The 19,291-nt window shown below is 60.9% G+C and overlaps 2 protein-coding genes across 4 annotated transcripts in view; one reads left to right on the top strand and one right to left on the bottom strand.

Annotated features, from left to right (window-relative positions):
- Nucleotides 1-3,480: 3,480 nt before the first annotated feature.
- On the bottom strand, nucleotides 3,481-19,050 carry RHOBTB2 (Rho related BTB domain containing 2). 2 transcript variants are annotated; one of them, XM_054175212.1, is made up of 10 exons: nucleotides 18,986-19,050; nucleotides 13,100-13,301; nucleotides 12,368-12,471; nucleotides 11,442-11,627; nucleotides 9,537-10,564; nucleotides 7,628-7,746; nucleotides 6,048-6,198; nucleotides 5,858-5,946; nucleotides 4,486-4,591; nucleotides 3,481-4,379 (listed from the first exon to the last, which is right to left on the bottom strand). In XM_054175212.1, exons 1-10 carry the CDS (start codon nucleotides 19,015-19,017, stop codon nucleotides 4,141-4,143), a joined length of 2,256 nt encoding a protein of 751 aa, XP_054031187.1. In that variant the 5' UTR covers nucleotides 19,018-19,050; the 3' UTR covers nucleotides 3,481-4,140. The 2 variants fall into 2 exon arrangements, with proteins under 2 accessions (XP_054031187.1, XP_054031188.1); XM_054175213.1 differs by lacking the exons at nucleotides 12,368-12,471; nucleotides 13,100-13,301; nucleotides 18,986-19,050 and adding an exon at nucleotides 11,851-12,013.
- The window catches only part of PEBP4 (phosphatidylethanolamine binding protein 4), a 150,941-nt gene continuing 148,121 nt past the window's right edge, over nucleotides 16,472-19,291 (top strand). For both annotated transcript variants that reach the window (XM_054175230.1, XM_054175228.1), the window contains exon 1: nucleotides 16,472-16,520. The gene's annotated coding sequence lies outside the window, so the exon portion shown is untranslated. The remainder of the gene's footprint in view (nucleotides 16,521-19,291) is intronic.

Raw genomic sequence — 19,291 nt, 5'->3', positions numbered from 1 at the left:
TCTCCTCCCTTCTCTTCCCTTCTCCTCCCTTCTCTTCCCAAAGCCATTGCACAGCTCAGCTGAGCCTGGAGAAGCTGAGCCTCTCCTGAAGCACAGAGCTCATGGTCTTCTCTGCTGAAGCTTAATGGGCTCCATGTTGGTGCTTCCTTCTTGAAATCCAAGCTGCTGGCACCTGGATTTCCCCTGGCTCCATGCAGAAGAGCCTAGAACAAGCCTTGAAAGCTGCCTCTGGGACTGCCTCACTTGGAAGCACTGAAGAGAAGGGCCTGATTTTTAACTGGAAGATCCTTTTTTTTCTTGGGGGGGTTGGTTCTTGGCATCATGCAATGGCTTCTGCTTGTAGGACATCTCTGAGCTGGCCAGCAGGCTCCTTGTGGATGCTGGGAGGGCAAGCAGGAAGTGGGTTCTTGGGTTACTGTTGAGGTTCCAGGTGGTAGTGGTTCTGCCTGCTGTTGGGAAGCAGTTTGCAACTGGACTTTTGAGCAGAGAGTGGGAATGGTCTCCTTGCTCCCTGGGCTCTCCTAAGGAAAGGGCTGGTGCAGGGAGCAAGCCAGCTCCTCCTGGGAGCAGGATGGGCAAAGTGGGCAGCAAGCTGTTGGTGTGCCAGGACTCTCCTTCTCCACAGCCCTGGTTCCCTTCCCTTGGCCCAGGGCTGGCTCTTGGTCGGTTACTTCCCTTCCCTGGCCCCTGGCTGTCTCCAGCCAACCTGGAGGGCTGAAAGCACTGAGGTCTGAGCTGTGGGTACCTGCCACCCATCCCCCCATCCTCTGGCTAGGATGGCTTCCTCCTCAAGCACTTTGCCCCTTGCTCTGCCTCTCACACATAGCTCAGGGACAACTTGGCTGGGGAAAAAACCCCAAACTACTGCATTGGGCTGAGCCCAGCAGCACCCAGCAGGCTCTCCCCACTGCTGCCCTCCTGCTTGGCACCCCCTCTCAAACCTCTCACCCTGGGGGTCCCCCACCCCCCCTTATGCCAACCTGGGGCAGGCTGGACTGGCTGATCCTGAAGCCCTCTTCCAACCTGGAATTCTGTCTTGAAGGTCACTCCCAACCAAACCCATTCCCCACCCAGGGTGACAGGGGAGTTGGTAAGGGGCATCCCTAAGCCTCTCCCCACAAACAAACCCATTCCCCACCCAGGGTGACAGGGGAGTTGGTGAGGGGCATCCCCAAGCCTCTCCCTACAACCAAACCCATTCCCCACCCAGGGTGACAGGGGAGTTGGTGAGGGGCATCCCCAAGCCTCTCCCCACAACCAAACCCATTCCCCACCCAGGGTGCAGGGGGAGCTGGTGAGGGGCATCCCCAAGCCTCTCCCCACAGCCAAACCCATTCCCCACCCAGGGTGCTGAGGCAGCTGGTGAGGGGCATCCCCAAGCCTCTCCCCACAAACAAACCTATTCCCCACCCAGGGTGATGGGGGAGCTGGTGAGGGGCATCCCCAAGCCTCTCCCCACAACCAAACCCATTCCCCACCCAGGGTGATGGGGGAGCTGGTGAGGGGCATCCCCAAGCCTCTCCCCACAATCAAGGGGGTGCCCCCATGCCCATTCCCTCCCTGCTGCTGCCCCCTTCTCCCCTCTCCTCCCCACCCCACACAGCCAGGAGCAGGCAGGTTGTATTTATGTATTTATTTAGTAACTGTAAACTTGTACAGACTTTTTTAACTTAAACTAATACAAAAATAGTAGTTTTTGGTTTGTTTTTTTTTTTTTTTTTTGTGTGTGTTTTTTTTTTGTCTCTCTCTTCCCCCCCACCCCCCTATGCATGAGTGTGGTTTTTATAACAGAGAGCTGCTCTGGCCCAGCCAGTTTAATTCCAAGTGTGGTTGGTTGTTGTTTTTTTTTACATCTCTTTTTATGAAGGAAGAATAAACTTGGTTAAAAAACAAAATAATCCTCCTGATTTCTCATCTTTTTGTTTGTGGTTTTGTTGGTTTTTTTTCTCCTCTCTCTTCCATAGATTTATTTAGGTTATTTGTTTATTTATCATCTCCCCTCCTCCCCACCACCACCACCTTGCTCTGCCCTAACCTTGGCCAGGAGCTGGTCATGGTTTCAGTGGGCACCAAAGAAGCTGGACCAAGGTTGTTCAGCAGGTTCCCCCGCCCTGGGTCCACCTGGCACTGAGGGGAGGACCCAGGTCCCCCACTTGGGGTGGGAGTCAAATCCTCAGCAGCAAGCAACCCTGGGCTCTGCCTTCACCACACACATACACACACACACACTCATGAGCCCTGCAAAAGCAGGAGGCTGGAATCTCCACCCTGCAGCATGCAGGGCTGGGACCCCACAGGGCCAGGCTGACCTTCCCCCGTCCCTCCCCCCTCATGATGGAGCTGCTGCTGCCCACGGTGGGGGTCTGTGGTGCTCCCCACTCTGCCTGCAGCTAGCCAGGGCTCTGTGTGCTGCAATAGCTGTGTTGCAAATCCATGCAGTGCTGAGTGAGAAGGGCTCTGCTGGGCCCCCCCCACCAAAGAGCCCCCTAGAGCTGCCCACCACCCCCCACACTGCAGTGGGGTTCAGTGGTGACGCAGGGCTGGGGCAAGTGCTAAAAGCAGGAGCTCGTAGTGACCTGCCAGGAGGCTTCATGCCCAGGCTCTGGTCCTGGGCAGCCCCTGTGTGTCTCCCCAGCATGCAAACCTGGGCAGGGAGCTCCTGCAGAGCCAGGCACATGCAGGGTTTGGTGCTGGGGGCCTGGCCCGGGGAAGGCAAAGTGGAGCTCGGAAGCAGCGGCGAGCGCCCGGGTTGGAAAGAGTAAGAAAGTTGTTGTCCTACCTTACACTGAGTGTAAGCTCCTTGGAGCTGCCTGCATCCCAGGCTGAGGGTGAGCCATGTGAAACCAGGGACTCCAAGGTGCTCTGCAAGGCCAGCCAGGAAGAGGAGCAATTGGAGGGGACACCACCAGAAGCATCCCTATGGAGCATCCCTGCCCGAGCAGCCCTAACGTGCTCCAGCAGCAGCCTCTGTGCCAGAGGTGGCCTCAAAGGAACTTCTCCCTTCAAGGCTGGGGAGGGTGAGCAGAGGTTTGGGTCCCTCCTGCTCCCCTGCCCTGCCTGGCAGCAGCCCAAAGCCCTGGGGCCACATTGCCTTCTCCCTGCCTCCAAGGACACAGGTGGGACGTGCAGAGTCTGAGGGTGTTGTACAGGGAGGGAGTTTCGATGGACAGATCCTGCCCTGCTGTCCCTGTCCCCCTCGGGAGGGCTGGGTGGGTGGGGAAGGGGGGGTGCTGGTGTCACCCCAAGCAGGGCACAAGGATGCCCCATGCCCAGCAGCCTCCTCCCAAACACACAGGGACCACGCTGGGCTTTGACAACACCATTTATTACAATGGAGCCTTGCAGGCTTAAAAGCCCAAAGGTGAGGGCCTGGGCTTGGGTTCTGGTGTGGCAAGTTTGGGGGGAAAAAGATCTGAGTTTGGGATTGGGGTTGGGTGGGGGGTTGTTGTTTGTTTTGGGGTTGTTTTTTTTGCTTTGTCTTTTTAAACAAAAATGAGAAGTTAAGAGGCAAGGGAGGAGAGGGCTCCTGCCCCCTCCTGCTCCCCAAGCTAGGACAGACCCCCACTTGTGAGTAGAAGGAGGGAAGCTGCAGTGCCTGGAGGCGTTTGGGGGACCCAGGCTGGGTCCCCCTGCACCTTGCCTGCCCCTGCTGCAAGTCGAAGGGGGTGGCAGGACCCCCAGAGCAGCTCTGGTTGCCCAGGGTGGCGAGATGCTACCAGGCAAACCAACCCCATCCCGCGGCTCCGGGCGACAAACTGGAGTGCAAGTGGGACGGGTTGCTTCTTCTTCCTTCCTCCTGCTCCTGCTGCTGACATCCAAACACAACGAAGGCAAAAAGAAAAGCAGGAGACAGCCCTCGGGCTCCTGTAAACGCTGAGTTTCTCCTGCTCCTTGGGTCCCTGCTGGCAGCCACGGGCATGGGGAAAGCGGAGCTCCAGCGGTGCCGGGGGCTGGCAACTCGGCCCCGAGCCCCTGCGCAGGGACAAGCCCCTGCTGCCACCAGCTTCTCTCCTCCGGGGCTTCGGGCCGGTGGCGTTCACTCTACACCTGGCGCTGGGGCAGGTCACCCCACCCTTCCTCCTCCTCCTCCTCCTCCCCATCTCCTCCCAGGGATGCTGGAGCCAGGGCAAGGACGGGCGCTCAAACCACAGCCGAGGAGGAGGAAGAGGAGGAAGAAGAGGAGGCTGTGGCTGCCGACGAGGAAGGAGAGGAAGAAGGGGAGGAGGAGGCATTCCAGAAGAGCCATCGCCTCTTGGGCTGCCGTTTGAGGTGGAGGTAGTCTTCCTTCTCCCGCTCCTTCTTCGCCCGCTGGTAGTGATCCTCCTCCTTCAGGTACCACACCGGCGGCCAGCGGTGCTTCTCGAAGTACTCCTGGTTCTCTGCAGGGACACGGGGAGGCAGGGAGGGGGTAAGGATGGGGGTGAGAGTGAGGACAGCACCAGGGCCAGCAGCAAGCCTGCCCCCACCCCTCCCCGGCTGACTCACCTCCCGACATGGCCTTCATGTCGCGGGGGAACTTGCGGCAGACGTTGTTGTAGTTGGTGCAGATGTGGTGCAGGCACCAGTCGGCCAGCTGGTAGGCGCAGTGGAACTGCAAGAGAGGGAGCCCAGCTCACGGCCATCCCCCAGCGCTGACCACTGGGGGAGTAGGAGGCAGCACAGCAGCCCAGAAGAAACGGTCAGGACGGACAAGATCCACCCCCTAGGGTGGCAGAGCGCTGGAACAGGCTGCACGGAGAGGTTGTGGAGTCTCCTCCTCGGGAGGCTTTCAAGCCCCCATTTGGATGTGTTCCTGTGAGACCTGTGCTGGATTCTATGGTCCTGCTCTGGCAGGGGGGCTTGGACTCACTGATCTCCAGAGGTCCCTTCCAACCCCTAACATCCTAGGATGCTCTGATCACCAAGTCCAACCATTAACCCTATGCTACAAGGTTCACCCCTGGACCATCTCCCCAGGCACCACATCCAAACCTTTTAAACACATCCAGGGTTGGTGACTCCACCACCTCCCTGGGCAGCACATTCCAATCCCTGACCACTCTTGCCCTGAGAAAGCTTTTCCTAATGTCCAGTCTAAACCTCCCCAGCCACAGCTTGAGGCAGTTCCCTCTTGTCCTATCACTAATGACATGGGAGAAGAGACCAGCACCAACCTCTCTACAACCTCCTTTCAGGTAGCTGTAGACAGCAATGAGGTCTCCTCTCAGCCTCCTCTTTTCCTAACTAACCATCCCCAGCTCCTTCAGTCACTCTTCACTGGTCCTATCCCTCCATGCACACCCAAGACCAAACCTGCTGGAAGGTGTCCAGAGAAGGGCCACGAGGAGGAGCAGAGGGCTGGAGCTGCTCTGCTGTGAGGACAGACTGAGAGAGTTGGAGCTGTTCGGTCTGGAGAAGAGAAGGCTCCCAGGAGACCTAATTGTGGCCTTCCAGTATCTGAAGGGAGCTACAAGAAAGCTGGGGAGGGACTTTTGAGGCTGTCAGGGAGGGATAGGACTCGGGGGGATGGAGCAAAACTAGAAGTGGGGAGATTCAGATTGGATGTTAGGAAGAAGCTGTTCCCCATGAGGGTGGTGAGAGCCTGGCACAGGTTGCCCAGGGAGGTGGTGGAAGCCTCCTGACTGGAGGTGTTTGCAGCCAGGCTGGAGGTGGCTGTGAGCAACCTGCTGTGGTGTGAGGTGTCCCCGGCCATGGCAGTGGGGTTGGAGCTGGCTGAGCCTTGAGGTCCCTTCCAACCCTGATGATTCTGTGATTCTATGCTCTGGCAATTTTGTGCTGGGGGTGTGAATTTTCACCCCACCACACTCACCCACCTCCAGCCCAACCAGGGTGGTGTCCTGAGCCACTATGTCCTCACCTGAGCCAGCTCCAAGAACACCAGCACGTCCCCATCGATGTCCACCATCATCTGGGCCGCCTCCATCAGGCCAGTGACTGTGTACTGCTCTGTGGGGAGGGGGGACACAGAGGGGGTTATGGGGGTGGCTGGGATGGTGTGAGGGTGGGAGCCCCGAGCTCGGGACCCGGCTGCAGCCACCTCAACTCACCAGTGAGAGCCACCAGGTGTGGCAGGCAGAGGCGGTTGGCGAGGATGATGAGCTTCATGTCGTCCAGGTCGGGGCTGGAGCTGAACTGCCCGGTGTAGAGGTACTCCAGCACCGCCCGCATGCAGCTCTTGCTGGTGTAGGGAAGGGCCACCTGCAGGGCACACCCCCCCCACCCATTGGCACCCAGCTGTGGAGTCTCCTCCCCTGGAGACTTTCAAGCCCCATCTGGATGCATCCCTGTGTGACCTGCGCTGGATTCTATGCTCCTGCTCTGGCAGGGGGGGTTGGACTTGGTGATACAGGAAGGATCTGGAGGTGCTGGAAGGTGTCCGGAGAAGGGCCACAGAGGGCTGGAGCTGCTCTGCTCTGAGGACAGACTGAGGGAGTTGGGGTTGTGTAGTCTGGAGAGGAGAAGGCTCTGAGAAGACCTAATTGTGGCTTTGCAGTATCTGAAGGGGACTACAAGAAAGCTGGGAAGGGACTTCTGAGGGTGTCAGGGAGTGATAGGACTGGGGGGGATGGAGCAAAACTAGAAGTGGGGAGATGCAGATTGGATGTGAGGAAGAAGTTGTTCCCCATGAGGGTGGTGAAAGACTAGCACAGGGAGGTGGTGGAAGCCTCATCCCTGGAGGTCTTGAAGGCCAGGCTGGATGTGGCTGTGAGCAGCCTGCTGTGGTGTGAGGTGTCCCTGGCCATGGCAGTGGGGTTTGGAACTGGCTGAGCCTTGAGGTCCCTTCCAACACTGACAATTCTATGATTCTGTGACCTTCAAAGGTCCCTTCCAACCCCTAACATCCTGTGATCCTCTGATCACCAAGTCCAACCATTGACCCTGCTCTACAAGGTTCACCCCTAGACCATCTCCCCAAGCACCACATCCAAGGTTGGGGACTCCACCACCTCCCTGGGCAGCACATTCCAGTGCCTGACCACTCTTGCCCTGAGAAAGCTTTTCCTAATGTCCAGTCTAAACCTCCCCAGCCACAGCTTGAGGCAGTTCCCTCTTGTCCCATCACTGATGACCTGGGAGAAGAGACCAGCACCAACCTCTCTACAACCTCCTTTCAGGTAGCTGTAGACAGCAATGAGGTCTCTGTCTCTATGATCCTATGACCCCACCACCATCTGCCTTATGAGGAAAGGCTGAGTGTCCTGGGGCTGTTTAGTCTGGAGAGGAGACTGAGAGGGGATCTGATCAGTATCTATCAATATCTGAGGGATGGGGGTTAGGAAGGAAGGGACAGGGACAGCCTCTGCTCACTATGTCCTGGGATGGGACAAGGGGCAATGGGTGGGAACTGCAGCACAAGAAGTTCCACCTCACCATGAGGAGGAACTTCTGCACTGGGAGGCTCCCAGAGGCATGGAGCAGGCTGCCCAGAGAGGTTGTGGAGTCTCCGGAGCCTTTCCAGCCCTGTCTGGATGTGTTCCTGTGTGCCCTGTGCTGGATTCTCTGCTCCTGCTCTGGCAGGGGGCTTGGACTGGAAGATCTTTGGAGGTCCCTTCCAACCCCTAACATCCCTGGGATCTCTCCAGCCGTCCCCCACCCTCCCAGGACAAATCTCGAGGCCGCTCCTCACCTCGTTGGTGGAGCTCTCCACGAAGGGGCCGCCAAACATCGCGGCCATCCAGTCACAGCTGGAGATGAGCAGGGGCTTGTGGGCACTGATAGCACCATCATCCAGCACGAAGGTGACATCTGGGGACAAGCAGAGGGCTCTACTTGCACCATCCCCATCAGCTGGGGCGCAGCAGCAGCCCCCCTCCCCACCACTGGATGTCTGGCAGTGGGGACAGCGGAGGGAAGGGGACAGAGCTTGGTGTATCCCACAGCTCCTCCTACAGATCTCAGTTCTCTTTCACCAGCATCCTCCCTCTGGTCCAGAGGAGCACAGGGAAGGGCTTCTGAGGGATGTCCCCAAGCCACACCATGACACATTTGAAAGCAAAGGGGAAACCCCTAGGGGAATCAAATGCCTTGCCCAAGCCTGAGTCCTTGGGAGAGCCTGGGAAGGACATCTGGGATCTCCTGCCCTCTCTGCTCTGCTCTCCACCCTGGACCTGGGCTCTCTGAGGTGTGCCATGGGCCAGCACATATCTATCCCCTGACTGTGACAGCTTGACCACCTCGAAGTCCATTCTCATGAGACAGCTTCAGCTGGAAGGAGGCTGAGACATTCACCCTCCCCCCCCGGGGATGTCCCCCTGCACCACTGTGACACAAGCTGGTGGAGGAAAGCTGGGGAAGTCCTACTGAGGGCACACTGCTCCTCGTAAATCAGCTGTGAAGATCTGGGAAGCAGCAGGGAAGGCAACAGCCTTTGCTGCTCTCCCATAAATAAAGAGCTGGCAGGAGGGCTGGGGAGCAGGAAGCTCAGGGAAGAGCCTCTACCCCTCACCCTTCCTGGCAATCAAAAGAGCTCTAAAACTCCCAGAAGCACAAAGTATGCCCTGGGGGGAAGCTGAGAGGACAGCTTCTGACCCACTCAGGCACAGGGCAAAGGCAGGAGAGGCTCCAAGAGCAGAGCCCCCCACAAAGCAGGGGAGATGGAGGTGCTGAGAGTCCTACCCATGGGGCAAAGGCAGGAGAGGCTGCAAAGAGGAGAGCCTCTCACAAAGAAGGGGAGATGGAGGTGCTGAGAGTCCTACCCATGGGGCAAAGGCAGCAGAGGCTACAAAGAGGAGAGCCTCTCACAAAGAAGGGGAGATGGAGGTGCTGAGAGCCCTACCCATGGGGCAAAGGCAGCAGAGGCTCCAAGAGCAGAGCCCCACACAAAGAAGGGGAGATGGAGGTGCTGAGAGTCCTACCCACGGGGCAAAGGCAGCAGAGGCTCCAAGAGCAGAGCTCCACACAAAGAAGGGGAGATGGAGGTGCTGAGAGTCCTACCCACGGGGCAAAGGCAGCAGAGGCTACAAAGAGCAGAGGCTCTCACAAAGAAGGGGAGATGGAGGTGCTGAGAGTCCTACCCACGAGGCAAAGGCAGGAGAGGCTGCAAAGAGGAGAGCCTCTCACAAAGAAGGGGAGATGGAAGTGCTGAGAGTCCTGCCCATGGGGCAAAGGCAGGAGGCCCCCACAAAGCAGAGGAGACAGAGGTGCTGAGAGTCCTACCCACAGGGCAAAGGCAAGAAAGGCTCCAAAAAGCAGACCCCTCACAGAGCAGGGGAGATGGAGATGCTGAGAGTCCTGCCCATGGGGCAGAGGCAGGAGAGGCTGCAAAGAGCAGAGCCCCCCACAAAGCAGGGGAGATGGAGGTCTTGAGAGTCCTACCCACAGGGCAAAGGCAGGAGAGGCTCTGAAGGGCAGACCCCTCACAGAGCAGGGGAGATAGAGGTGCTGAGAGTCCTACCCACAGGGCAAAGGCAGGAGGCCCCCACAGAGCAGGGGAGATGGAGGTGCTGAGAGTCCTGCCCACGGGTCAAAGGCAGGAAAGGCTCCAAAGAGCAGAGCCCCTCACAGAGCAGGGGAGATGGAGGCGCCGAGAGCCCTACCCGAGAAGGTGCCCTTGGCCAGGCACTCCTTCACCCGGTTGGTCCTGCGGACGTGGAAGGCTTTGGTGATCTCCTGGTTCATGAACGCCTCGTTGTTGAGGATGTTGGCCACCATCATGCGGAGGTCGAAGACCTCCAGCAGCTCGGCGATGTGGGCGATGTGCATCAGGTCCCTCTCGTTCTCGTCCAGCTCCCCCGTGTACAGGTACTTCAGCACGGCCCGGAAGGGCCCCGGCTGGATGGAGGCATCCATCTTCACCACCACCATCGGCTTGGACTTGTAGGTCAAAGGATCTTCGGCCATCTCCTCCTGGATGCTGGCGAAAGCCCTGCTCCAGGAGGAGAGGTCCCTGCCCCGCCGCAGCCCTCCCTGCCCGTTGCCGTAGCGGTCGCCCCGCAGGATGCCGTCGCTGGTGGAGGCTCTAAGGCACGCGGGGCGCTGCCCGGCCCCGGCCTCCTCACTGCTCTCGCAGATATCGAAGCTGGCAGCTCGGAGGAGGAAATCCCTCCCGTGGTGCCTCTCCTCCTGGGGCAGCGCCCTGTCGGCGGCGGCGGCCGGGAGGGCCCCCCCGAAGCCCCGCCCCGGGGCGCCCTGCGGGTCCTCCTCGCTGAGGTCCATGAGGAACAGGTCGTAGAACTTGGAGGAGGAGGTGGAGAGGTAGATCTTGTGCGCGTAGATTTTGATCCTCTCTTGCAGCACCAGGATGACGTCCGCGCACAGGGGGTCCTCCAAGAGGTGGGCCGGGCGCTCCTCGTTGTTGGAGGGGGGGTCCGGGACGATGATGATGGGCGGAGGGGGCCTGGGAGGGAGGAAGGGGGCTTGGAGGAGAGGCCGCTGGACGTTGCGCAGGTGAGACTTCCAGAACTGCAGGTGGCGGCGGGAGATGAGGGCGGCGCGGATGGCGTTGTCGAAGACGTCCTTGATGCCGAACTGCGCCACCACGCTGGTCTCGTAGTAGGGGATGCCCAGCTCCTTGGCCACCTCCCTCCCCTTCTCCGGGGGAAGGATCTCGTTGGGTTTGATTGGCCTGAAAAGGAGGGGAGGCGACGGTAGAACCGTAGGAAGGTTGGGGGCTGGAAGGGACCTCCGGAGAGCATCAGCTCCAACCCCACCGCCCCCCTCCCCCCTTGCCAAAGCGGCATGACCATCCAGGGCAGGGCATGGAGGGGTGCATCCAGGTGGGGTTGGAAGCTCTCCTGGAGAGAGCTCAAAGCTCTGCTTCCTTGTGCTGAAGTCTCACTGCTGGCCTTGCATCGTAGAATGCCAGCATGGGGGGGTTGGAAGAGACCTCTGGAGAGCAGCTCATCCAACCCCCCTGCTCCAGCAGGGCACCCACAGCAGCTTGCCCAGGAGCACAACAGCCAGGGGTGGATTGGAAGCTGTCCACAACAGGAGACTCCACAACCGCTCTGGGCAGCCTGCTCCAGGCCTCCAGCACCCTCACAACAAATAACTTTCTCCTCCTCTTCACATGGGACCTCCTGGCTGCCACTTTGTGCCCCTTGCCCCTTGTCCTGGCCCTGGGCACCAGTGAGCAGAGCCTGGCCCCGGGCACCAGTGAGCAGAGTCTGGCCCCAGCCTCTTGCCCCCCAGCCTTTAGCTCTTGCTGAGCACTGCTCAGATGCCCTCTGGGGCAGCTCTTCTCCAGGTTCTCAGCCCCAGGGCTCTCAGAAGGAGACTCCACAACCTCTCTGGGCAGCCTGCTCCAGGCCTCCAGCACCCTCACACCGAAGAAGTTTCTCCTCCTGTTCTGATGGACTCTCCTGGGCACCAGTTTGTACCCACTGCCCCCTGGGTACCACTGAAAAGAGACTGGCACCAAAGAGACCTCTTGGGATCCATGGTAAGGATAAAGCATTGGGCAGCCATGGAGGTCTCCAAGGCAGAGGGGTCAGGGTCCCCACCTGGCCAGGGGTCGCCGTGCCCGGTTGACAGCCTCCAGGTCGGCGTAGCGCAGGTCGAGCTGGCAGCCCACCAGGATGACAGGGGCACGGGGACAGAAGTGTTTGATCTCTGGGTACCACATGGTCTTCACATGGTGCAGGGAGTTGGGGTTGGCGATGGAGAAGCACAAAACCACCACGTCAGACCTGTTGAGGAGAAGAAGAAGGTGGTCAAGGTCCCAGCTTGGGGATGGAGCTGACTGCCATCACCCTCCCTCCCTTGCCCAGGCTGGCACAAAGGCTCTGCCTCTCTCCTCTCTCACTTGCAGCCCAGAAAGCCAATCACATCCTGGGCTGCAGCAAGAGAAGCACAGACAGCAGGTCAAGGGAGGTGATTCTGCCCCTCTACTCCGCTCTGGTGAGACCCCACCTGGAGTACTGCATCCAGTTCTGGAGCCTCTGTGCCAGGAAGGATCTGGAGGTGCTGGAAGGTGTCCAGAGAAGGGCCACGAGGAGGAGCAGAGGGCTGGAGCTGCTCTGCTATGAGGACAGACTCAGGGAGTTGGGGCTGTTCAGTCTGGAGAACAGAAGGCTCTGAGGAGACCTCATTGTGGCCTTCCAGCATCTGAAGGGGGCTACAAAAAAGCTGGGGAGGGACTTTTGAGTGTTTCAGGGAGTAATAGGACTGGGGAGGATGGAGCAAAACTAGAAGTGGGGAGATGCAGATTGGCTGTGAGGAAGAAGTTGTTCCCCATGAGGGTGGTGAGAGCCTGGCACAGGTTGCCCAGGGAGGTGGTGGAAGCCTCATCCCTGGAGGTGTTTGCAGCCAGGCTGGAGGTGGCTGTGAGCAACCTGCTGTGGTGTGAGGTGTCCCTGGCCATGGCAGGGGGGTTGGAACTGGCTGAGCCCTGAGGTCCCTTCCAAGCCTGACAGTTCTGTGGTTCTACCTGCCATAGGCGAAGCGTCTGTCCTTGTGGTGGTCACCAAAGGTGTCCCAGAGCCTCAAGGACACACTGACATCATCTACCACATCCCGGGAGCGCTCCAGCACCTGTGGGCACACAAACACCTCCCTGAGGCCTTGGGCCCTGCCAGACTTGGCTGTCCCCACCGCTGCAGGCTGTGCCCCCATGAGGAGGATGCAGCTCCATCTCCTTGGGGTTCCCATGGGGCACCCATGGAGATCACAGAAACATGGGAGAGGCCTTTCAGATCATTGAGTCCAGCCCTTAACCCAGTACTGCCAGGTGCCCACCAAACCATAGCCCTCAGCTCCTCCACATTCCTGCCCAGGTGCCCCCCAAACCATATCCCTCAGCTCCTCCACATCCCTGCCCAGGTGCCCACCAAGCCATATCCCTCAGCTCCTCCACATCCCTGCCCAGGTGCCCACCAAGCCATATCCCTCAGCTCCTACACATCCCTGCTCAGGTGCCCACCAAACCATATCCCTCAGCTCCTACACATCCCTGCTCAGGTGCCCACCAAACCATATCCCTCAGCTCCTACACATCCCTGCCCAGGTGCCCACCAAACCATGGCACTCAGCTCCTACACATCCCTGCCCAGGTGCCCACCAAACCATGGACCTCAGCTCCTCCACATCCCTGCCCAGGTGCCCACCAAACCATATCCCTCAGCCCCTCCACATCCCTGCCCAGGTGCCCAGCAGCCCTCACCTCCTGGCAGACTCGGTACTGGTCGATGGCCCACACTGTGGGCACGTGTGTGGCGAGCAGCTGGTACTGGGTCAGGGTGGCGTTGCAGGCGCGGGCACAGATGAGCCTGGTCTTGCCCACGGCGTTGTCCCCCACCACGACACACTTGATGGTTTCTACGTTTGGCCTCTCATAATCCATGTCAGAATCCATTAATTGGGACCTGGAGGGAGGGGTGGTGCAAAAAGGGAGGTTGTGGGGGTGGCCAGGACAAGAGGCCAAGAAGGAGGAGGAGGAGCGGGGTAGGGTGAAGGAAGAAGATGCTGCTGCTGAGGCTGGCAGCTGGCAGCTCCTCGCAGCACAAGGGGAGCTCTGCAGCCACCAGCAGTGAGTGAAGGCAGCTGCCCACCCCCCCCATACCGCCCCCCCCTCTCTGCCAGATCCTTCCCCAGCTCCAGTCCCCTTTAAAATTTCATGTCCTGGTGGCAGCGTGCGTGGCTCTGCCCGCGTCAGACACATGCCCTGCGCTGGCTCCCACCCTCCTCCAGCCCTGGCTCATGCCTGTTCATGTGAGCTGAGGCTTCTTCCTTATTCCCTTTTGTTGTTGTTGTTGCTTTATTATTATTATTTCTCTCACCCCCCTCCCCTCCTTTCCCCTTTCTCCCTTCATTTTGCCAACGAACCTTCCAGATCCACCCGACCCAGCGTGCAGCCTGGCACTGCCAACCTGCTCCAAGGAGCACCAGGTCTGAGCCTTCACACCAACATGTGCCTGCCCCCTCCCCCCCCCCACCTTGCTTTTCCCATCCCATTCCCAGAAGGGATTCTTTTTTTTGGCTCCCAGCGAATCTCTTCTCCCAGGTAAAGAATCAGCAGCTCAGCACCTTCAGGAGGCTCAGCAGCAAGCGGGGCTGGGAAGGCTCCCAGCATGGACCGGGCATGGGCCACCCCCCACCCCCCCCCCCCAAGAGGGAGCTTGGTGCTATGGGTGCTGTGAAGCTGCTTTGTGAAGCACCCACAAGCAGATGTGTCCAGATGTGCCACCCTCTGCCTTTTCCAAGGCCCTCAACCAGCCAGGATGAACTCAGCCAGGTTACTGATCAGACTTCCAGCAGGGAAAAGCAGGAAGGACATCGAGGAAAGGGGAGAAGGACCAAAGCACACACACAAAAAACCCCCCAACAACCACCTCCCCTGACATCCCAATTGCCCTGAAACTTCCCAAAGCCTCAGCTCTCATCCCCATGCCTGGCAGCAGCCCTCCTGAGCTGCTATAATAAAAGCAGCTCAGGGAGCAAAAATTCCTGGTAACGATGGCAACGGAGCCCTGCACGGGGAGCAGGGAGGCAGCAGCCTGACAAGGACTTCCCAATGTTAGCCACCTCCCTCCCGTGAGCAGGCTCCTGCAGCACACCTGGGACAGCAGCCCCCAGGAGGTGGCACCCCGGAGGCTTCAGCAGGGAGCAGGACTGGGACACAAACCTTGTGGGCAAGCAGAGGCAGGGTGGCAGGGACCATCCAGGTGGCTTTAGGTGGCAGGGCTCAGGCATCAGCATGGAATGGTTTGGGTTGGAAAGGGTCTTCCAGCCCAGCTCATCTGGGCCAACCATTCTCTGACTCTATCGAGGCTGGGGCTAAAGCATGGCCCTCAGCATCACAGCCCTGTGGCTTTGAAACCCTTCCAGGGATGGGGATTCGACCACCTCCCTGGGCAGCCTGGGTCAGGCCTGGAGAGCCCTTTCACTGACGAAGTTTCTGCTGATGTCCAACCTAAACCTCCCCTGGGGCAACCTGAGGCCATTTCCTCTCATCCTACTAGCAAAACTCCTCCAGGGAGTTGTCACTGCACACCAGGCATCCCCCCCATGCTTTGGGGGTGCAGGGAATGCTGTCTGCTGAGGGCACTGAGAAGCAAAGGATCACAGAATTGTTTGGGCTGGAAAAGCTCTCTGAGACCATCGACTCCAACCAGCAACCCAACCCCACCACGGCCACCAAACCATGGCCCCAAGGGACACCTCCAGGGATGGGGACTCCACCACCTCCCTGGGCAGCCTGTGCCAATCCCTGAGCACTCTTGCAGCAAAGAAATCTTTCCTCATCTCCAACCTAGCCCTCCCCTGGCACAATTTCCTAATGGCCAGGAACCAGGAGTATCAACCTCCTCGGGCTCTGCATGGCGAGAAGGAGCCAGGGCAGGTCATCTCCTTCCCTGTTAGCCCCTGGAAATTCATTTCCATCTCATGCATCTCCTTCTATCACCATCCCCAGCCCCTGGTCCTCCTGGGGATCAGCTCTGCTCTGATCTCCTGGGGTGGGGAGGGGTTGGTGGTGCTCAGGGAGCTTCGCTGCAGTTATTTTTAGGGCCAGCCCAGCTCCCAAGTTGGCCAAGCTCATTCAGATGGTGGAGGATGGGGGGGGGGGGAGAAGGGAGGGAAGGCACATGGAGATGACAACTGCAGCTTGGATCCTTGCCCTGTGTGGGGAGCTCAGCCTGCACCCAGCACGGGGGACTTGGGAAGTCCAATGTCCCCAGGGCACAAAGGGATAAATCCCAATGGCATCAGTGCCAAGGGAAGAAGGGGAGGAGAGCAGTGGGCAGAGAATGTGGGCTCCAAAGAGAGCAGCCCCACGGGGATGGTTTGCAGCCCTCTCCCACCCCCCCCTTTCTTCAGACATCACCCCAGGATGGGGCTGAACCTCCTTGCAGGGACAATTTTATGCTGCCATCTCCACAGCCCTCCCTCCTCACCTTCCTCACCACCACCACTCCTCTGGGGAGCACTTGAAACCCACGGGAGAGCAAGAAACCACCCGAGGTGCCCTGACATCAGTGCGTACCCCCAGCAGAAGCCCCTCCCTGGGGTGCAGGGCTGCTCCAGACAGCAGCACCCCACCCCACCCCCCCCCCCCCGGCCGGCTTTGCTCTCCCTGCCCATCGCAGCCGCCCCAGGGCTTCCCGCTTCAAACCACAGGCATCGCACTCGCCTCTTCCCCCCCCCCCCCACCCAGGAGAACCCCAGAATTGCTCCTTCCGCGCTGCCCAGCCTGTCGTTGCCATGGCAACGGCTCCATCACCCCAGGAGCTGTCGCCTAGCAACCCCCCGGATAAAAATGCTCCATCCCGCACCCCACCATGGGGTGGCACAAGCCCTAAACCGGGATGAAGCCACCCCCAAACCGGCAGCGATGCACAAAAACCTCGCAGCACACTCCCCTCCTCTCCCCCCCCCCCCCCCCCCCCCCCCCCCCCCCGTGGCCCTCCGGAGAGCTTTGGGGTGTGGGGTGGGAAATGGGGACCCTGGGCGGCCCCCTCTCCCCCACCCCGGGCTGTGCAGGCCGCGGCACCGGGAGGCGGTGCGGGAGCGGTGCTCCGAGCGGGGCTGCAGCGCGGCCGCGGCACCGGGATGGGGGACGCCGTGCTCCAGGCCACCGGGAACCGGTGAGGGGCTTTGCAACATGGTTAGGGGCACCGGGAGCCGGTGTGCGGCTTTGCAATATGGTTAGGGGCACCGGGAGCCGGTGAGGGGATTTGCAAGGGGGTTGGAGGCACCGTGAACCGGCGAAGGACTTCGCAGAGGGGTCCGGGAGTACCAGAAGCCGGTGCGGGGCTTTGCAATAGGGTCGGGGGTGCTCAGAACACCCAGATCGGGGGCGTGGGGCATTGCAAGGCGGTTGAGGAGCACCGAGAGCCGGTGAGAGGCTTTGCAAGGGGGGCTCGGAGCACCCAAGCCGGGGGTGAGGGGCATTGCAAGGGTGTTGTGGGGGTGTTCAGAGCACCCAGATCAGGGGTGCAGGGGCATTGCATGGAGGCTGAGGAGCACTCAAGTCGGGGGTGCAGGGCTTTGCAAGGGGGCTCGGAGGTGCTCAGGGCACCCAGATCGGGGGCACAGGGGCATTGCAAGGAGACTGGGAGGCACCCGGGCCGGGGGTGCATTTCCAGCGTGTTCTGGGTGGGCTCGGAGCACCCAGATCAAAAATGTGGAGCATTGCAATGGGGCTCGGGGGTGCTCGAAGCACCCAGATCGGAGGTGCAGGGGCACTGCAAGGAGACTGGGAGGCACCCGGGCCGGGGGTGCATTTCCAGCGTGTTCGGGGGGGGGGGGGGCTCGGAGCAGTCAGATCAGGAGTATGGAGCACTGCGATGGGGCTCGGGGGTGCTCGGAGCACCCAGATCGGGGGTGCGGGGCAGGGCAAAGCGGCGGCGGATGCCTGGCTTAAGGGGCTGGGCCCTCGCTGGCGCCGGCCCCGGCATCCGGCCGGGATGCGCGGAAGCGGCGCAGGGTGCGGAGCGAGGTGCCGGGGCCGGGGCCGGGGTCCGCGGTACTTACACCAACAGAGACGAAGCGGCGACTCCCAGGGGCCGGGGCCGGGCTCTTCCCTCCGGACATGGCCACGGCGCAAGTTGCGCGGTTGGGTTCCGCGCTGCGCGGTTCAGGGCCTGGGGCTCGGGGGCCCATAGCGGCGGCTGGGCCGCTCGGCTCTCCGCATCCGCGGGCCGCTGCGCTGCGCTGCGCGGAGCCCTGCGCGGAGCTGCAGCCGCGGCCGCCCCGCCTTTCATTCACAAAAAACAAGCGGCCCCCACCTCCCCCCACCCCCCCCGCCACGAGGCCACACCCCTGGCCCCCTCTGCCCCCCTCCCTTCGACAGCCGCCCATTGGCTGAGGAAGATTTTGGACGGGGGGAGGGTACTTAAGGGTGGGAGGGGGCTGCGGGAGGGCGAACATCATCAGGAGACCTCAAAACTGCCGCGCATGAGACCTTCCTCCTGCCCCCCACCCTCCCGTTCTGTCCTGCATGGGACCTACACCTCCCCCTCCCCCCAAATTCTGCCTCCAGAACCCCCTCGCAGGGGTCTCCATTCTGCTACCCAATCCTGCCCCACGTGGGATCCCCATCCTGACCCCTTAGGCTGTCCTGCATGCATCTCCATCCTGCCCCCAACCCATCTCGACGTGAGACCCCCCTCCCCCCCCGCGATCCCTGAGCCCCCTCAACCTTGTCTCCAACATCCAGCCAGCATCCTCCCTGCATCTTATCTCCATCCTCGCTCTGCTTCCAACCCCAGCCCCCTCACCTCACTCCTGCCCCCCGGGAATGGGGAGCAGCCTCTGCCTGACCCCTCCTCTGGCCATCTTTCCCCTTCCCCTTGTTGCAGGGGGCGCTGCCAGGCCCTGCGTGTTGGGGGGGGGTGGGGGGGGTGTGTCCCAGCTGGGCCATTTGTGGTGGTCCTGGTGCTTCCAGGCTGAGGATGGGGCTGTGGTGGTGGGGAGCCCCCTCATGTGGCTTTTCACATGCCCCAGCCCCCCCTTAGAGCAGCCCCACACCCGCTTTGCAGGGTTGGTTCTGCCGGAGCAGGCTGTTGCAGGGCTGCCCCCTTCCCTCCATGCTCCTCCATCACAGCCATCCACTGGGGTAGTGCCCTGGCACCGCAGCCCGCAGCAGAGCAGCCCTTCCCTCACCCCACAGACCCCCCGGGCTGCTCCCTCCCACCCGGCTCTGCGCCTTCCACAGAATCCCAGAGCATCTCTGCAGGGTGGCAGCGCGGGGCTGCTGGCCTGGCAGCTCTGACCCCGCATCCACATCCTGTGATGCTTTGCCAGCCTCCCCAGGGGCATTCGGCTGCCTTTGCCTCCCCCCCCCCCAGGCTAAGCTCGGCCCCCACTTCCCTTTCCATCATCTCCCAGTTCCCCTTTCGTCTCCCGGTTCCCCCTTCCGCCTTCCCCGTTGCGTTCCCGCTGGCACCAGGCTGCCCTGCAGCCCTTGGCACGCCTGGCACTGATGCAACCTCACGTCAGCCGGCGGCAGGAACCTCATCGCTCGCCTCCCCTGGCACCTCCTCGCGGCACCCCGGCGTGGCACCCTCCCCAGTGCCAACCCCTCCGAGCCCCCCACCCCCCACCTCACCTAACTCGCAGGACGGGGATCTCTCTCTCCATAGCAGAAGGAGGTGATGGAGTCGCTTAGGTGGGGAGGGGGAAAGCCTTTGGGGGGGGGGGGGGGGGGGTTGGAGCCTGGCACAGGCAGCCGCCCGGCGCTGCCGCGGGGTGCCCGCAGCGGGACCCTGAGCGATCCCTGCCCGCGGGAGCTGCCGGCAGCCGAGCCGCAGCTCTCAGCTCCTCCGCTCCTTGGAGTGGTCACGGGGAGGGGACAGGCAGAGCTGGGCTGCCAGCCGCATGATTTGGCTTTATTTGCTCTCATGGAGCAGGTGCC

Source organism: Dryobates pubescens, chromosome 31 (assembly GCF_014839835.1).
Source record: "Dryobates pubescens isolate bDryPub1 chromosome 31, bDryPub1.pri, whole genome shotgun sequence".
NCBI lineage: Eukaryota > Metazoa > Chordata > Aves > Piciformes > Picidae > Dryobates > Dryobates pubescens.
The sequence above is the reverse complement of the archived record's forward strand: the minus strand, read 5'-3'. Positions and strand labels throughout refer to the sequence as shown.